Genomic DNA, 17882 nt, shown 5'->3' on the forward strand with positions numbered 1-17882 from the left:
TTGAGTCCCACACCTTATTATCATAAAGTTTACACAAGTCCTATATACCTCCTGCTCACTCACGGTCAGTCACCCCTCCTTTCCACTGCACTCAAACTTTGCATGATGTCACATTCACAAGAATGAAATACCTTTATGAACTGCTTATTATCTGTAATGGTTATCATTTTACCATTGTAGCCAACCATTATCATCCTTCCATGATCATTCTTTCTTTTGCTGGCTACATATCAAATTCTAAAGGATTCTCTTTGGGTTCATTAGCTCACTTCTGTTCATACTGCACTTCTTCCCTTAACTAAGTTAATTTCCTTGCCTGCTATTTGTACGCCTCATGTAACTATTATTATCACTCATCTTATACTGCCTTCATAATGCTTTCGTCTTCCAGATTGCATGCTCAATCTCTTCATTCATCCATTTGACACCTCACCTACCTTATTTAACTTTCTGAGCCTTAGAATACATTTAGACATTTCTGCTTGATAGTTCTTGAATAGTTCCCATGCAGTATTGATCTCCTTTCTGCCCAACTCTTTATTCTATGATACTCCTGCAGCCTATCTTTTGAGATTTTCATAATCCCCAGGTTTGTAATTCCACATATATCCTTTCCTCACAGAAGTCCTCATGTAGCTGTTAGTGAGAGTTACCACATTGTGATAACTCACTAACTGGAGGGAAATTGATGCTTCATTTATACTGACATTTTCTGATGCGATAATCAGATCCAAAACCATCAAACCTCACATACCCTTTGTTATATACTGCCTGAGGTAGTTGTCCCTCAATAATTCATGAAATTGATTTTCTTTACTTCCAGAGGCAGCTTGTCATCACAGTCTATATCGCCATATGTAAAAACACCCTCAATTCCTTTCTGTTTTGCTTGGCTAATTTTCTTATACATTTCATTGTCACTGCCCTCCACTTTATTAGGCCTATAGCAACATCCAACCAAGTATTTCATTCTATCTAGTTCACACCATACCATCTCAAAACCAGTGCCACTATTTCTCCCTTCCATGGGCACAATAACTTGCATGGGCACAATTCCTTTTCTATCATCAACAACACTCCACCGCTCTTTTTGCCTTTTCTATATTCATGAAAAAGCAAAGGTTGGTCGATTGGTAGAGCCTCTGCTACTAATGGCTTGCAAAAACTTAAGCAAGTTTGAGCACGGTTAGTAGTTGGAAGGGGATCAATCGTTCGAAGCTGTTGGCACACTCTCCCTCGATGAGTCTTTGGACTCCCTGGAGGTGTCACATGATAATAATATCCTTTCATCTCTATTTCCTGTCAAGATGTCCTCATCCAACAATATTTCACTTCGTCAGAACTGACATACCATGCCAGAGACTGCAAATCCTTGAATCCTCATTGTTTGATCTGCTTTGGCTCAAAATTTCTCTACCAAATTAACCTACCCTTTTCATATGCTCCCTTTATCACTCTCTAAGTTTTGTCAGCCACTCTGTTCTCTTCAGCTTTCTCTCTCTAAAGCTCAACTTTCTGCAATCTTAAGTAACCCAATAGTGAGATCTTCCTTCTTGGGGACTTTAATATCCACAACTCATATTGGATCCGCTTCTCAAGTTTCACCAATCAAGCAGGCAGGGATGCTGAGGTGTTCGCTATCATCAATGACCTATTTCAGATCATCAGTCTTCCTACCAGAATACCAGACAACCCCCTTCAATTGCCTGGGTTGAAGGGGGTTGCCAACACACTTGATCTCTTCCTGACAAGCTCCCCTTCCAGCAGGTATACTGTGGTTGTCACTTTTTCTCTTGGAAACTCAGACCACAACCTCTTACAAGTCTCTTTTGCGGCAGAACAACCTAACCCACCAGTTCATAGTCTTGTGTCCTTTGGCACTACAAGGGTGCCAACTGGGAGGACCTGTGTGACTTCTGTTCTTCCTTCCCATGGTCTGACTACCACCTAGTTCTTCTGATCCAAATACTTGCTCAGAGCAAATAACAGAAATCATCCTCAAATGAATGAATACTTTCATGAAATTCTCAGCCACCATCTAGGCCTTGGTTCTCAAAAAAGTGTGCCAATGCTCTAAAAGAAAAACTACTTCTTACTCCAGTTGTCTCAAGGCCATAATTCCAGCTGCCCTCTCTGCCTATACTTCAGCCTGCAACAGTTGTAAAAGAATCATCACCAAGTCCAAGTCATACTTTGAAAGTGCCAAATGCTGCAAACTCGCCTCCTGCCTAAATTGCAGTCACTCCTTCTGGTCCCTTGCCAAGGCCATTGGGCACATCTGCCCACCCAGGTTTCCACTACTCTCACATCCAGATGGTACTGTAGTCACCGCTCACCACACCAATAGACCAGACCAACTTACTTGTATCACTCCTCTCTTCCAATTCCTGCATTGATGACCTGGGCAAAGTTCCCTCCACTCCACAAAGAATGGCTCCCATAGTCTTCCAACAAAAAGAAATCCGAAGAATCCTTAACAACCTGAACACAAACAAGGCTTCTGGTCCTAATTGTATTTCACCTATTGTGTTAAAAAAAAATGTGCCGCAGAACTACCACTTATCCTGTATCACCTCTTCAATCTATCCTATTCAACTGTCATCTACCCGACAACATGGAAACAGGTCCACATCCAGCCCATCCTAAAGAAAGGTGATAAGTCACCCACCGAACTACTCTCACTTCTGGCCTCACAAAAATTATGGAGAAGGTAATGAACACCAACTCTTGAACTATCTAGAAAGACATACCAACTAATCAGTGACCAGCAGTATGGATTCTGCCACTCATGATCTACAGCTGATCTTGCTTCCACCCACCTATGGACTCAGGCCATGGAGAGACTCACGTGGTTGCCCTGGACATTTCAAAGGCATTTGATCAGGTTTGGCACAGGGACCTACTCACCAAACTGCCATCCTATGGTCTGCTTTCCCTATTCTGCAACTTGATCGCCAACTTTCTCACTGGACACTTGTTACGTATACGCTTTATTCCTCCATTTCATTCAACAAACATGTTAGTGATCAAGTAGTGGAATCCTCGAGAGCTACCATGACCAGGGACTTGAACTCAGATCTCCTCGCTGTATCCCAGTGGGGCAAGGATTACCTTGTAAACTTCAATTCCACCAAAACTCAGTTCTGTGTGATCTCTCACAAGAAAGAGCTTGCATCCCTACCCCTTACCTTCAGTAATACTCAGATATCTAAGCAGGATCAGATTTCTCTTCTTGGACTGACTTTCTCCTCTGATCTTTCCTGGCACAACTACATTTCAAGTATAGTTTCTGCAACCACCAAAAAACTTGGTATACTTTTTTCACAGAAGACACTACCTCACACCTTCACATCTGCTAACGCTATACAAAGCCCCAATCTGCCCAGCTATAGAATTTTGTTCCCATATTTTGGGTGGTGCACCAAAATCCTCTCTAAGATTGCTCGATTCTATCCAAAAGAGGGCAATCTAGCTAATTAAAAATCTCTCTCACTCACAGATCCACTTCAATCCCTCCCTCATAGATGTTCAGTTTCTGCCTCGTTCCTCTTCTACAGATCTTTCATGGAGAGTGCTCTGCTGAATTGGACACTATTATTCTCCCACTCTCCCTCCAAAATATCATTAAAACAAGAGCGCTAACCAACACTGTTTTACAGTCCATCTTGAAACACACCAAGTGAACTTCACTATCTTTTCCTTCATCCCATTTACTTCTGTTCTGATCTCTCACAAGAAAGAGCTTGCATCCCTACTGGACACTCGTTATGTGTACTCTTTGTTAAAACTTCCTAGTGTTTGTATACAAGCATAACACTGCATTTCTGGATCTATAACAAGTTTCACCGGTACTACTTTTTGTTGCGATCCCCCCCCCCCCCCGTGCCTTACTCGCAGCAATTTCTCTCTCTCTCTCATTACCCATGCTAGAACCCTCTTCAAACCCAAATATTTTCCCTCCCACAACTAAGGTCATCCTGTTCCTCTCTTGTTTACTCACACATTCATTTCCTCTTTCAGCATTGTTATGTTATGTCCCTTGTCCACCTTGAGTAATCTCTGCCCCATTTCCTTGTCTATCTGTTCTGCTACTCACTTTTCCATACATTTGCCGGCCTGGTTGGCCAAGTGGGTAGCGTATCTGCTCTCCAGCCCAAAAGCTGCGGGTTCAAATTCCACCATGGGCATGGATGTTTGTGATTGTCTGTGGAAATACCAGTGTGGTCGGTGGTAGATGGTGTAGGTGTACTTGTAGTCAGTTGGTGATTGAATGGTGGAGATGAAGTTGTGGTGGAGGTGTCCTCCCTCTCGATGGGTCCTTGGACTCCCTGGAGGTGTCTAATAATAAGCACTTCCTTATTCTTCTACTCTTTTACATTACTTCCTACTTGCTCAACCCATTCTCTGCATTCATTAATCTCCCTTTGAGCAGCACCCTCTCCAGTAATGTCAGCTCTTATACACTCTGTCCAAAAAGAAACCGAACTTTTTGAAAATAGAAGAAACTAGTGGCACCACCTGTTGTATCTTTTTGTTGTCAAAAGTGGCAACCTTCATTAGTGTTGTGTCAACTGTTTATGATATTTGTTTTGTTAGAAGCCCAGTTATAGTGCCAAGAGTGACAGTGTGTTTTGATGAATGGTCAGAAAATGAGTTTCAAACAGAGAGCTGCGATTGACTTTTGTGTTAAACTTGGTAAAATTTTTACTGAAATGCATCAAATGCTTCAAAAAGCATACAGTGATGAATGCTTATCCCTTACTCAATTTTACAAGTGGTTTAAGCGATTTCAAAGTGGTCATAAGACGCTTGAGGACAACGAAAAGCCAGGCCGTCCAAAAACTGGACTGAGCAAAGTTAACATCCAAAGAAAACCCGAAATCATCCGTTAGATTGATTGAAGATGAATTGGGGATTCCAAAATCAACTGTGCACAACATTTTTACCTAGAGTTTGGGCCTTCGTAAATTTTGTTTGTGATTTGTTTCCCACAAGTTGACCGACGACCAAAAAATGTATTGAATTGAACACTGCAAAGACCTTGTTAAAACCGCTTGTAAGGACTCAAACTTCCTTGAAACAATCGTTACTGGTGACGAAACTGGTGTTTTGAGTATGAGTCTGAAACAAAGTGCAAGAGTGCTGAGTGGAGACCACCAGAAGAGGGGCATCCGAAAAAAAGTCGCTTGGAGAAGTCAAAAGTAAAGACAGTGCTGATTTGTTTCTATGATTCCAAGGGCATTATCCACCAAGAATTCATTCTGCCTGGCCAAACGGTCAATGGTGAGTTTTATCTCGAAGTTTTGAAGCGATTGATAGTGAGAATTTGTTGCGTACGGCATGAATATTTTGATGCAGGCAGCTGGTCACTTTTGCACAATAATGCACCATTTCATCGTTCGAACATTGTGAGACAGTTTTTTGAGCAAAAACCAAGTTTATGTGTTGCCGTATTCACCTGATTTAGCAGCCTGTAACTTCTTTCTCTTCCCTCGACTTCATTTTATCTGATGAAAGGAAAGCGATACGATGCCATTGAAAATGTTCAAGTGGCAGTAACCATGACCCTCAAGAGTATCCCAAAACCGATATAAAAAAAATCATTTAACAAATTGAGTGCCAAACGCTGTATTGAAACTGAGGGAGAGTATATTGATTGACATAAATAATTTGAGTAATTATAATTGGCCTGTGTTTTATTTTCTATCAAAGGTTTGGTTTCTTTTTGGACAGAGGGTGTATTTTGGTTTTTCTAAAGCACTTCTTATTGTATATCTTGGTCTTCCTCTGAATCTTTTTCCCAAATAGTAGGAAATGCCATTTTGGCAAAAACATCTGTGTTGCTAACCTTTATTCTCCCATTTTGTTTGAATGACCATACCTGAGATTAATTCATGCATTCCTGAATGCTTACAATGTCAAGTTCCTCCCTAATATCCTTGTTTTTGTTATGATTCTTCTGTTGATGCCACCTGTTCACTCCTGTTATTTTTCTTGGAACGCTCATATCTTTGGTATACAATTGTGTTTTTTTTTTAATTCAGACCTTAAAGTTAAAATTGGTTTGAACACTGTCTTGTATATAGCTAGCATTTTGACTAATTTCTCTCATGTTTCACATAAATATCTTCATTTGGCTTCTTACCACCTGTTTCCATACTTAATTTGCCAACCTCACTAAAAATTGTGCACGAACAGCTGAAATGTTTTACTTATTCTTCAGGTATGCCATTCATGATGCATGATTCATATTTTTAATGTTCCTGCCTGTTTTCACAGTCTTGAATCTTGAAGACATATACTAGATTTATTTAACAGTAATGAAGTATAAGGAATAACAGTATAAAGAAGGAGAGCGATAATAGCTAATGAATAAATACACAGGTTATGCAGAAGGAATGATTAGTTTGTGGACCTATGGCCTGAGTTTGATGGATAGAAAGATTTGTACAATAATGGACTGCACTTAAATGGATTTGGAGTTAGGCATCTGAAAAGAGAGAGAGAGAGAGAGCACTTTATTCACTGAGTGTGTGGAAGTAGAAATTGAGGAAAACTAAAGCAATTAGGCCATGCAGGCTGTGTGTGTGAAGTCACCCATGAGGTAAATGAGTGTGTGAACGAACAAAAATGTATAATCTAGTTTCTCAGACAACAATATTGAATAGGGTAGTCAATTCAGAATGAAAAGGTGTTTGGGGTCTAAAGGGATGCTGCAGTTTCTATATACTAATGCTGGAAGTATCAGGAACAAAAGGGAGAAGTTTTGGGCATTGGTTAGTGCAACCTCGCCAGACGTCATAGGCATTAGTGAAGCTTGACTAACAGCAGATGATGTAGTTACAGAAGTTAAATGTGAAGGTGTGGCCATCTGGGTTTCTTGAGGATGAGGAAGTGGTGGAGTGACTAATATGAATGGGTTGTGCATAGGGTTACCATATTCTAAAATGCCAAAATGCTGACACCCCATTGCCTGACCAACTCATTCCGGACACAAACATGTATGCGGACAGATATTTTCATGAAAATGCGGACATATCTGCATAAATGCTGACATATGGTAACCCTAGTTGTGAAACGCCCCTATGAGGGTAGATTGAGAGTTTGTTGATTTCAGAAGTTGGTCTATAGGGTGTAGAAATATTTAAGTTATTTAAAGGATTTTATGGGATTAATGCAGGAGAAATGTTTCAACACTTGGCTAGAGGGAGTAGAACAAGAGGTTATTCCTGGAAGTTGGATAAGAATTTGGTAGGCAAGAGCATAATGACTAGATCTGCTGTATGTACTTTGTATTCCTGTTCCTTTGATTTGCTTGTACACACACTGATGATGCACTGTTATTTTTAGTACGAAATATCTCTACTTTCATTTCATTAAAGTTAATTACTGTGGTTATCGTGTAATTTATTGTTTATAGTCATGCCACAGGTACCGTTAAAGATTAAACAGTATTTTTGTCTGTAAATTGGGTGTGTTTTGAAGGCTGATTTTGATTTGTCTGTATGCAGAATGAAAAACCCTAGTTTCCAGGAAAAAGAAAACCCTGCTACCTCTGTATGAGATCTGCTAACTTACCTTCAGTTGAAAAAGCCTATATAAGGAGATTCTCCTCATCATGACGAGAATCGAACCCAGGTCTTTTCCAATTGAAGGATGCAACGTTCTACTGTTCTTCCAATTGCACTATGAAAACACCTATTTTTTTGCTAACCAATAAAGTAGTTATGGCACAGAAGAATGGCTGTTTAGTTTAATATGGCAATGAGGTGAATTTTAGAATGAAAAGAAGCTGTGTGCTAAATTGATGGAACTGGGTTGCAGGAAATTAACGAGGCTATGGAGATTTGGAATGCTGGTGAACTCTGAATTCAGAGTAAGAGTATATTGTAAAAGTGGCTAAAATAGCTTGTAGAGTTACTTAGTTACTGAAGAACACAACATTGACAAGTAGAAATAAGGAGAGTATTATACCTCTTTATAAGCCCTTGACATCCCATTTGGAATTTGTGCTACTCTAGTCACCTGGGGTTCTTGGGGAAGAGGTTGTTTGTACAGTGGTATATGACCAAGACATGGTCAGGTCTGTGGAACACTCCTTGTCATGAGAGGTAAGATTTGTAGGTTACAGATGTTGATAGGCAGAAAAGGGACAGTGTGATAGAGACATAAGTTTATTAAAGGTTTTTATAGCATTGAATCAGAGGAAATTTTTCACTACATGACTGATGGAGTGAGAACTAGGGATCATCCACTAGAAATTGTGCAACAAGTGTGGTTAGCAAGGGAGCGAGGACTAATTTTTTTTTTTTTTGACCGTGTGGAAAGGCTTATGTGTTCATCACACATGCTGATTGGATTTTAACAGTATAGATGCAAACAGATTAATAAGAAAATAACTATTTATTAATTTAAATGCTAATATTTTGCTGGTATTATATCTAGCCTCTTCAGAGCATACAAACAAAGACTCACATCTTAATTAGGCACCATCTAAGTTAAAACAGATATTAATTTGGTCTTAGGATGACTGTCTCCCAAATCTTTGGTAGATTTATACAGCCATACTTGTTGAGGTTTGGAGTATGTTTCAAGGCTTCTGTTGATTCCAGGAACAACCTCTCTGACTTGTAAAAGCTTCTGTGCAGCACTTTTGTTTTTTTCCAGTTGATCATGTGTGCAGGGGTATCCAAAGCATGGTCTGCTAGACCCGACTTGCCATAGCGAAAGTGCTGGATATATTTTTTGTGTTCACCAAGGCGGATGTTCACAGTTCTTCCTGTCTGTCCATAATAGGCTCGATGACATGAACAGGGCACTTCATAGACTCCTGGATGCGATAAAGGAGAGAATCTGTCCTTAGATGAATGGATGAGGGGTGCCAATTTCACATAAGGTTTAAATACAGTGCGTACTTGGTGTTTGTTAAGCGCCCTAGATATCCTTTCAGATGTGCCTTTAATGTATGGGATGGTGATAGTTTTGTTGTAGTCTTCTGTGGTAGATAGTGGGTGAGGATTTTTGGGGAGCATGTAGTATTTTATCTATCTTATGGGGATTATAGCCATTGGTCAGGAAGGTGTGACACAGGTGAGAATCCACCTAGGTGAACACAAAAAATATATCCGGCACTTTCGCTATGGCAAGTCAGGTCTGGCAGACTATGCTTTGGATACCCCTGCACACATGATCAATTGGAAAAAAACAAAAGTACTGCACAGAAGCTTTTACAAGTCAGGCGGGTTGTTCCTGGAATCAACAGAAGCCTTGAAATATACTCCAAACCTTAACAAGTATGGCTGTATAAATCTACCAAAGATCTGGGAGACAGTCATCCTAAGACCAAATTGATATCTTTTTTTTTTTTTTTAACTTAGATGGCGCCTAATTATGACTTTAGTCTTTGTGTTGCACGCTACAATTACTCATACTAGTTCCACTGTTACACCGGATTGCAGTTGTCTCGCTACTGTAACAAACTTTGTTTGTATGCTCTGAAGATGCTTGATATAATACCAACGAAATATTTGCATTTAAGTTAATAAATAGTTATTTTCTTATCAATCTGTGTTCGCATATATACCATTAAAATCCAATTAGCATAAAAATTTTTTATTGAAAGTTTATTTTTCACTTGGTTAGAGTATAATAAAATTAGTTTAATATTTTATCCAAGTGTGAGCAAACAAAGTTTGCGCCTGAAAGTATCTTCAGGACTGGGGTAAGGTGGTACAACACCAAGTCAACTCGTTGCAAAGGTGGAGCAAGCTACCAACACTCCTATCTCAGTATCTCCTATAATACAAAACACATCTCCTTGTGGATATGTCTAATGTTATGCATTAAGGGAAGGGCCACTACCCAGACTAGGTTCGACCTTTATTGAGGTAGAATGGGAGTTCATATCTCATCATTATTGGCCTCTTTAGAGTCAAAAAGTTGTGCTGAGAACCAGCTTTGATAGTAAGAGAGGAGTAGAAAAGATAGAGTTGATAGTAGTAGGTAGTTAAAAGAGGCCTACGTCGATCTACTTGGCCACACTCAAGAGTCATTGCCAAGCAGATCTCTGACATTTCCTCCCTCCATCCGTTCTTTTCAGCTCTCGACGGCCAGTCATCTCTTCAGATGTCTGGCCGGTGAAAGGAGTGAAAAACAAATGGAAGAGGACACTTAAAAAGAAGAACTGAGAAAGGACACAAGAAATTACATATCTCTAATAGCAAAGACAAAACGAAAAAAAACAACAACAACTGGGTGACATGAAAGACCATTTAAACCGAGGAGAGTGGGGGAAGAGCTTGGCCTGGGTGATGCAGCCCACAAGGAGCTGCACCGCCTCGGTGTAAGCCTTCGCAGCCCAGGTTCTCAGGATACCCCCTCCTGTGTGGACAAAATTTAAATGGAAACAAAACTTAAAGGAAAAGTCCCCCCCCCGGCAGATCGATATTAGGAGTCGACTGACTTGTTTGGCGAGGTTTAAATCCTCCTGCTGTCTATTGTTGTGGGTTTTAATGATGAGATCTGCTAATTTGTCTCCACAGACGTGGTTTAGCATGTAGAGGCCTCTGTGCAGTGCTAGTCCCACGTCGTCCTCTTCATCGATAAGACCAATGATCTTTTCAGGAGTGATTTCATCTATATTATCAACAAACACGTTGTTCCATTCTGCACTGACGACTCTTGGCCCGTTTTGTCCTGTGAGTATCAGTTGAATGTCTCCGAATGTTTCTATTGCTTTTCGTAGTCTCGCCTCCTCCTCGGGGAAATCTTTTAAGAGATGCAATATAGGTGCATTGGCCTTTGCGTGAGGGAACTTTGTGGGTTCTGAAGTTGACTTTATTTTTCCAACTTCAGCTGGTTTTGGTTTTTTAATATTTACTTCTTCAGGGCTGGCTGGCCTCTTGTGTGTGGTTTCTGCATTGTTGATTTCCATATCTACTGCCTCCGTGTCCTCGTCTATTGTGACTGCAGTGATAGTTCCTTTTTGTTGGTGCTGTTATTTTCGGTTGCTACATTTGTAGTGGCAGTTTGCTCGGTGGCCGGTTCTTTCTGCCTTTTATCTTTCCTGGTTGTAGGTTTCTCTATTGGTATATTTGGCAGTGTTTCAGATGTGGCAGCATGATGATTCTTTATTGTTGTTCCCTCATGCACGGCCTTCAGGGTAGGGAACTCATTCGGTTCTGCGTCAATGACATTTTTGGCTGTTGCTTCCGTGTTGGGCATAATACTGCCTCCCAATTTTTCGGCCAGGTTTCTGTCCGGACAGGTGTCCACCTTATGGCCGTTAGTACCGCATTTTAGGCATGCTGACTGGCACTGTGCTACTGTATGGCCCGTGTTAGGCAGTTCTTGCATTTTAACTTCGGGCACTGGGTCCCTAAATGAGTGAGGGCGCCGCATCTAAAGCATTGCCTCTTTACTCCCGGGTAACTCACCATTACCCTGGCCGATCCTATCTTGACGAAATTCGGAATTTCTGCCTTCATCATGATGGAAAAGGTGACTTCACCAGATTCCCATTGTGGGATCTCAGCGTCCGTGCCAATTTCGATATCCCGCATGGCTCCCCATTTCGAGAAGACTTTAGTTATGATGTCAGTGCGTGTTCTAGGTATTCATGCGGGAAACGATCTATTCTTACTCTTTTGGCAAAGCTTCCTACCACAAAAGGTTGAAAAATTTTTGCCTCGCACTCGACTCCTTTCAGAAGTTTTTCTCTAGTTGCAGCGTTTTTGCATACAACTTGAAACCTTCCCCCCCATAAGGGGTGAAACCGGAAATATTGTCTGCCCCAATGCAGTCAATAATAGCCCACGCAAACGTCCTCTGGTGAATACCAGTATCTATTTCGAACCCGAGGGTTCTTACCCTCGGTAAAACCAAAGACATTATTTAACGAAAGAAAGCTTTCCAAGGATAGTCTATTCCTATAAAATAGCGGAACGGCGTGTATAGGCCTAAAAAACCCACAAAAAGAACAAAGGAATCTTACCAAGGCAGAACCCTGTTGGTAGCAGGACTTGAATCGTAGCTCTCTTTTCAGTTCTCCTAAACTGTTACTGGAATCCGCTGGAACAGGTTTGAAGAAGGACTGGAACATGGAGCTTTCTCTCGGGGCCGCTGAAAACAGGTCTCTTCAGTGGGAGCCAGGCATAAGTGGAGATACCAGGCAGAAGCATTAGCAGGTCATCTCTACCTATAGGAGTTGCCAAATGGTGTGCCACCCTTTTTTAATAAATTACTCTGTATTTAGAGAAAGATGTTGAAAGTTTATTTTTCAATTGGTTAGAGTATAATAAAATTAGTTTAATCCTTTATCCAAGTGTGAGCAAACAAAGTTTGCACCTGAAAGTATCTTCAGGACTGGGATAAGGTGGTACAACACTAGGCAACTTGTTGCAAAGGTGGAGAAAGCTACCAACTTTCCTATTATGCCTGGCTCCCACTGAAGAGACCTCAATAAAGGTTGAAACTAGTCTGGGTAGTGGCCCTTCCCTTAATGCATAACATTAGACATATCTGCAACGAGATGTGTTTTGCATTATAGGAGGTACTGAGATAGGAGTGTTGGTAGCTTGCTCCACCTTTGCAACGAGTTGTCCTGGTGTTGTACCACCTTATCCCAGTCCTGAAGATACTTTCAGGCACAAACTTTGTTTGCTCACACTTGGATAAAGGATTAAACTAATTTTATTATAAAAATTTTTTATGTTGATTGGATTTTAGAGAATGGTGAATGAATGGAATCAGTGCTGCTAGAGTCCGTTCTGAATGCTTTGAACTCAAAGCTTTCAGAACTGTTTAATGTTGTTAGTGTTTGATGATAATGATTTTTCACATTTTTTTAACCTTTCATAAGAATGTCTATAAAACTTTCTGTTGTAAATTATATATACCTTGTAGTCACAAGTTTATTTAAGTGTATGATTTTAGAAAGATTTAATGATTTTTTCATTATGTGGTACTTATTGTTTCCGCATTTAAATTTATTTCTAATTTCAGATTGAAACATAAACTTAATATGACTGATAAAAAAGAAATAAAACCATCTGAGCCTTCAATCCCTCAGCCCCAGGAATCAAGTGCTCCATTTGACATATATTCACATCATCCATCAGGTATATCTAAGTTTGACTATATATATATATATAAAGACCTCTTAAAAAATATGGAAATATTTTATCTTATTGATAAATGCATTTAATTTAATTTGTTGGGATTTTGTTTTCCTAACTGCCTGTGTAGCTCAGCGGATGTGGCGTTTGCACACCACCGCACTAGGCCGCACGAAGGAAGTCTTGGTTTCGAGTCTAGTCGGCGACTAGAGGAAATTTTTCTAAGCCTTTTTTCGACCGGTTCCCGAGTTAGTCGATCTCTGGCACGGGCAAACAGGTTTTTCCTCCCGGAAACTCTGGTTTTTCGTCCTGTAAACTCAAGAAAATCGACCGTAGAACCCACATTATTTCAGACATTAAATATATTTGTGTTAGGGACCACGAGATGGCGGCACATTTGAGCCGTCTCTCTTCACTGCTTACCGCTTAATTAGTGATAGCCTTGGGCCATCTGTCTCTGATTGGGTACCAGTGGAGATTGAACTGCCCACTCAGTCTCCAAAAGTTAGATAGGGCTAAATGGCCTCGCCTACTCCCGTATATACTGGAATAAAAAAGGCGTTAGCTGATTTTTTTTTTTTTTTTTTTTTTGTTTTCCTAAAGAGAAAAAATATGGATGATAATGTCTTATTTCTGCATAAAACAATTTTTTAAAAAAATCTTATTTTTTTTGGAATTCTTTACAGAGGCGTTTCTTTTGGTTCAGGAAATAGTGACACTTGCATTAAGAGTATAACCACATAATATAAATTAATTGTTTGTAAAAATTTCTGGTTCTTAAAAAGTATTAATACATTAGTAATTATGCATTGTTATCCAGCAGGTTAGTAATATCTAATCACCCTAGGTTCAGATATGCAGGTGTTATTATTATTACGTGACACCTCCAGGGAGGACACCTACTCGACAGCTCTCTGTCTCCACCACTCCATTCTCACCAACTACAGCAAACCACAACTACCATCATTATCATCTACACCAGTGCCATCTACTGCCCACCACCACAATTAGTATTTTCACAGACAATCACAAACAGCCATATCCACAGCAGGATTCGAACCTGCAGCCTTTTGGCTGGAGAATGGATACGCTTATCACTCTGCCAACCAGGCTGGTTATACTATGTACTTCCACTACCCTGCTTTGCCTTTGTATCTTCTTTTACTTAACTATCATTAATGGTCGACTTCTTAAAGCTATGAACTGCTGCCATATATTTATTTCTAATATATCTTATTTCTCACACTCTATAGTCTAACAAATTTATTTGTTTAATGACCACACCAGTTAGACTATATATTGAGTGCGAGAGTATAAGATTTTAAACCAAAGACAAAGCAGATATTGTTTATATTCTCGCTTATATTATTCTTATCCATGTGTAGAGGCTTAAGTGCTGTGAGGACATCATGTTGGAGGCTTAATAGATTTATACAGCACTCAGAAAGAATTAAAACAGAATTTAATACTTCCTATATTTCGTCTCAGTCACTGAGACATCTTCAGGAATTACAAAAAAAACTAATGTAACACATACACAAATACCACACAATACCAAGTCCAACCACGTGGGTGACTCTGAAGTCCTGTCGAGGTGGAGTGCCCTCTAAGGGCAGTTGTAGGTGGCCTGGAATGTAAAGTGGGATCTCTGATGATAAGTGTTTCCCAAATCGTAGGAAGCTTAATGCAACTGTATTTATTAAGATTTGATTGATTTCTGAGAGCTGCTGCTGATTCTAAAAATAGTCTCTTTTTTAAAATTTGTTGTGGCGGAGCATGATGTTTTTTTTCCATAAGATCCTGTGGGTTGTATCCAAGACATGGTCAGCCAGACCTGACTAACCACATTCTTGGTTGCAGATATATGACTTGTGTTTCTCTAGGCAGATGGTTGCTGATCTGCCTGTCTGTCCAAAGTATGCCAGCTTACAAGAACAGGGTACTTTATAAACTCCAGGCACTGAGAGAGAGCAGGGAGCTGATCTTTTGTAGGACGGATAACAGTATCAAGTTTGCAGTGGGGCTTAAATGCTGTGTGTAGGTTGTACTTAGTTTAAAATCTTAGCTATTTTTTCTGATGTGCCACGGATGTAAGGTATGGTGGTGATGACATTTCTAAAATCTTTCTGAAGAGAAGACTGGGGAATGGGGGAGGAACTGATTATTTTTTAATACTGTGATCGCTGTAGTCATTGGAGAGGAAAGTGTTGTGTATGTGGTTGAGTTGTAAGGGCAGTTCCACTGGAACAAAGATTGTGGGCTCTCTTAGTTAGAGTTTTAATAATGCCATATTGTTGAGCTGGGTAGTGGTGGGAGAGTTTGTTAATGTATCCACTTGTGTGCATAGGTTTTCTATATACATTGAAGGAAAGTGTACTGTTAGGAAGGCGTGTAACTAAGGTGTCTAGGAAGAGTAAACAATTGTTCTTTTCCTTTGATATCATTGATGTGACCTAATCACATTAATGGTATACAACTCGATGGAGACCAAAAACAAAAAATTCATTGCTGTTGTTTTGAACTTTCCAATGGAAAATGGAAAGTCATTAAAAGAATGTGTCAACAAATTAGTAGAAGAATGCAACATCAATTCTAAAAATATCATCAGGTGCCATCGTTTCAGGCCTATGAATAAAAGAAAGGACTGAATGAACTTTCCACGCCTTGTAAAAGTAACTTGTGACACTCCGACAAGTACATCTAAATTAATAACAGTGATCAACAATAAGTTTTCGGAGACACTTGTCCCCAGTCGCACATACCTGCTTGACCAGACCTAACATTTGCAGAGAGGGAACAAGCACACTATCTTCGAAGAGAACCTGAAGAAAAACATCAAAATGGAGACACCAGTTGGATCATTGACTACAAACAAGTTAAATTGGTGCAAAAAGCAAGTGCCGCCACTAGTTGCCACCATGGAAACCGTTATGCAGGCACTGCATGGGAATTGTGCAAGATCCTTGCAGTCAAATATATGCCTCACAGAACCTTGCATATCTGCTTCACCAACATACGTGGCCTAAACTCCAACCTTAATAGTTTCCACTACCACCTTCAGTCTACCAAACCCCACATACTCTTTCTGGCAGAAACTCAAATCTCACCTCCCAATGCACTATTTATCTCAATCTTCCAAACTACACACTCTAACTCCTTTCAACCCAAGTGTGGTGTCTGCGCATACATCATCTCTGACATACCTTGCCGGAGAGCACCCAACCTAGAATTGCCCAGCTTTGACCTTCTCTGGTTGAAAATATTCCTTGTCCTCAGTCAAATTCATTTGCTGTCTCTCTCGCTTCCCGAGTGCAACCAACCACTCTGAGCTCTTTAATTTCTTCTACTTCTCACTTTCCCAACAGCAAAATTATCCTCCTAGGAGATTTTAATGTTCACAACAACAGCTGGCTTTCCTCCTCCAGTTGTACAGATCTTGCAGGCAGAGATACTGGAACATTTGCTGTCACTAACAACCTTACACAACTTGTTCAGATGCTAACCAGAATAACAGATAACCCAAACTACTACCTAAACACCCTAGATCTCGTCCTCACCAATCACCCTTTCAAATACAATACATAGTGAAATTAGTGGGCCCCCATAGGCAGTTCTGACCACAATCTAGTGCTCATATCCCCGATGCAACAATGCTTACACAGCCACTCCCATAAAAGAGTAGTTTGGCATTATAACAGTGTCAAGTGGGACAGCCTCTGCAACTTCTATGCCACATTCCAATGGTTGGACTATTGCTTCCGGTCTTCCAATCCAATCATGTGCACCGAACTTATCACCAAAGTAATCCTCACTGGCATGGAAACATGCATTCCCCACACTACTCTGAACTGCCATTCCCTATCTAAACCCTGGTTCTCCAAACGATGTGCCAAGACGTACAAATGAAAAACCAAACATATCGTAACTGTTTGGTTTTGGTCAAATCAAGAATCCGATCTTCTTTTAGAGCTTATACTGGGAAAAAAAAAAAAAAATCAATGCTTCTAAAACAGAATTCGAAAGAGCAAAAAGCAGGAAACTAGCAGCCTGTCCAAACGGCAGCCATGCCTTTTGGTCTCTTGCCAAAGCAGTTGGCCGTAACTTCTACTGAACACTATTCCCACCCTATCATACCCAGATGGCTCTATTGCATCATCACCCACAGAAAAAGCCAATCTTCTGGCTTCACACTTTGCTTCCAATACATGCATAACTGACAGTGGTAATTGCTTCCCCCTAACACCATTCCAGATGCCAAACAGACAATGCCCCCATTTCCTTTTTCTAGGAAGATCTCAGAAAAATACTGTCCAAATTAGACACAAAAAAGTCTCCTGGGACTGATGACATTTCTCCAATTTTCCTGTAAGTTTGTGCAACAGAACTGACTCCTATCCTCTGTCGCCTATATATACTCTCTTACTCCACTGGTATCTATTCCCCCACAACCTGGAAACTGGCCTATATGCAACCCATTCCCAAGAAGGATGACAAGTCACTGCTGTCCAACTACTGCCCTATCTCGCTTACCTTTGTCCTGCCTAAAGTAATGGAAAAAATCACATTGACAACTGCTACACTACCTTAAAGGCACTTATCTAATAAATGACGACCAGTATGGATTCCATCGCTACCGATCAACAAGAGATCTGCTAACATATTTCACCCATCTCTGGACAAATGTAATGGAGAAGTTTGGAGAATCTCAAGTGGTTGCAGTTGATATCTCCAAAGCTTTTGACCAGGTCTGATACAAAGGCTTACTAA

At 40.3% G+C, this 17882-nt stretch overlaps 1 protein-coding gene across 1 annotated transcript in view; it reads left to right on the forward strand.

Moving 5' to 3' along the window:
- LOC150109719 (protein lifeguard 2-like) overlaps window positions 1–17882 on the forward strand; it is a 212207-nt gene that overhangs the window by 24074 nt on the left and 170251 nt on the right. The window contains exon 2 of the mRNA XM_090409858.1: window positions 13003–13118. Within this exon, the coding sequence (XP_090265984.1) occupies window positions 13022–13118 (97 nt within the window). The 5' untranslated portion in view covers window positions 13003–13021. The remainder of the gene's footprint in view (window positions 1–13002; window positions 13119–17882) is intronic.

Source organism: Typopeltis vanoorti, chromosome 2 (assembly GCF_054136105.1).
Source record: "Typopeltis vanoorti isolate ZY-2024b chromosome 2, IOZ_Tvanoo_1.0, whole genome shotgun sequence".
Lineage (NCBI taxonomy): Eukaryota > Metazoa > Arthropoda > Arachnida > Uropygi > Thelyphonidae > Typopeltis > Typopeltis vanoorti.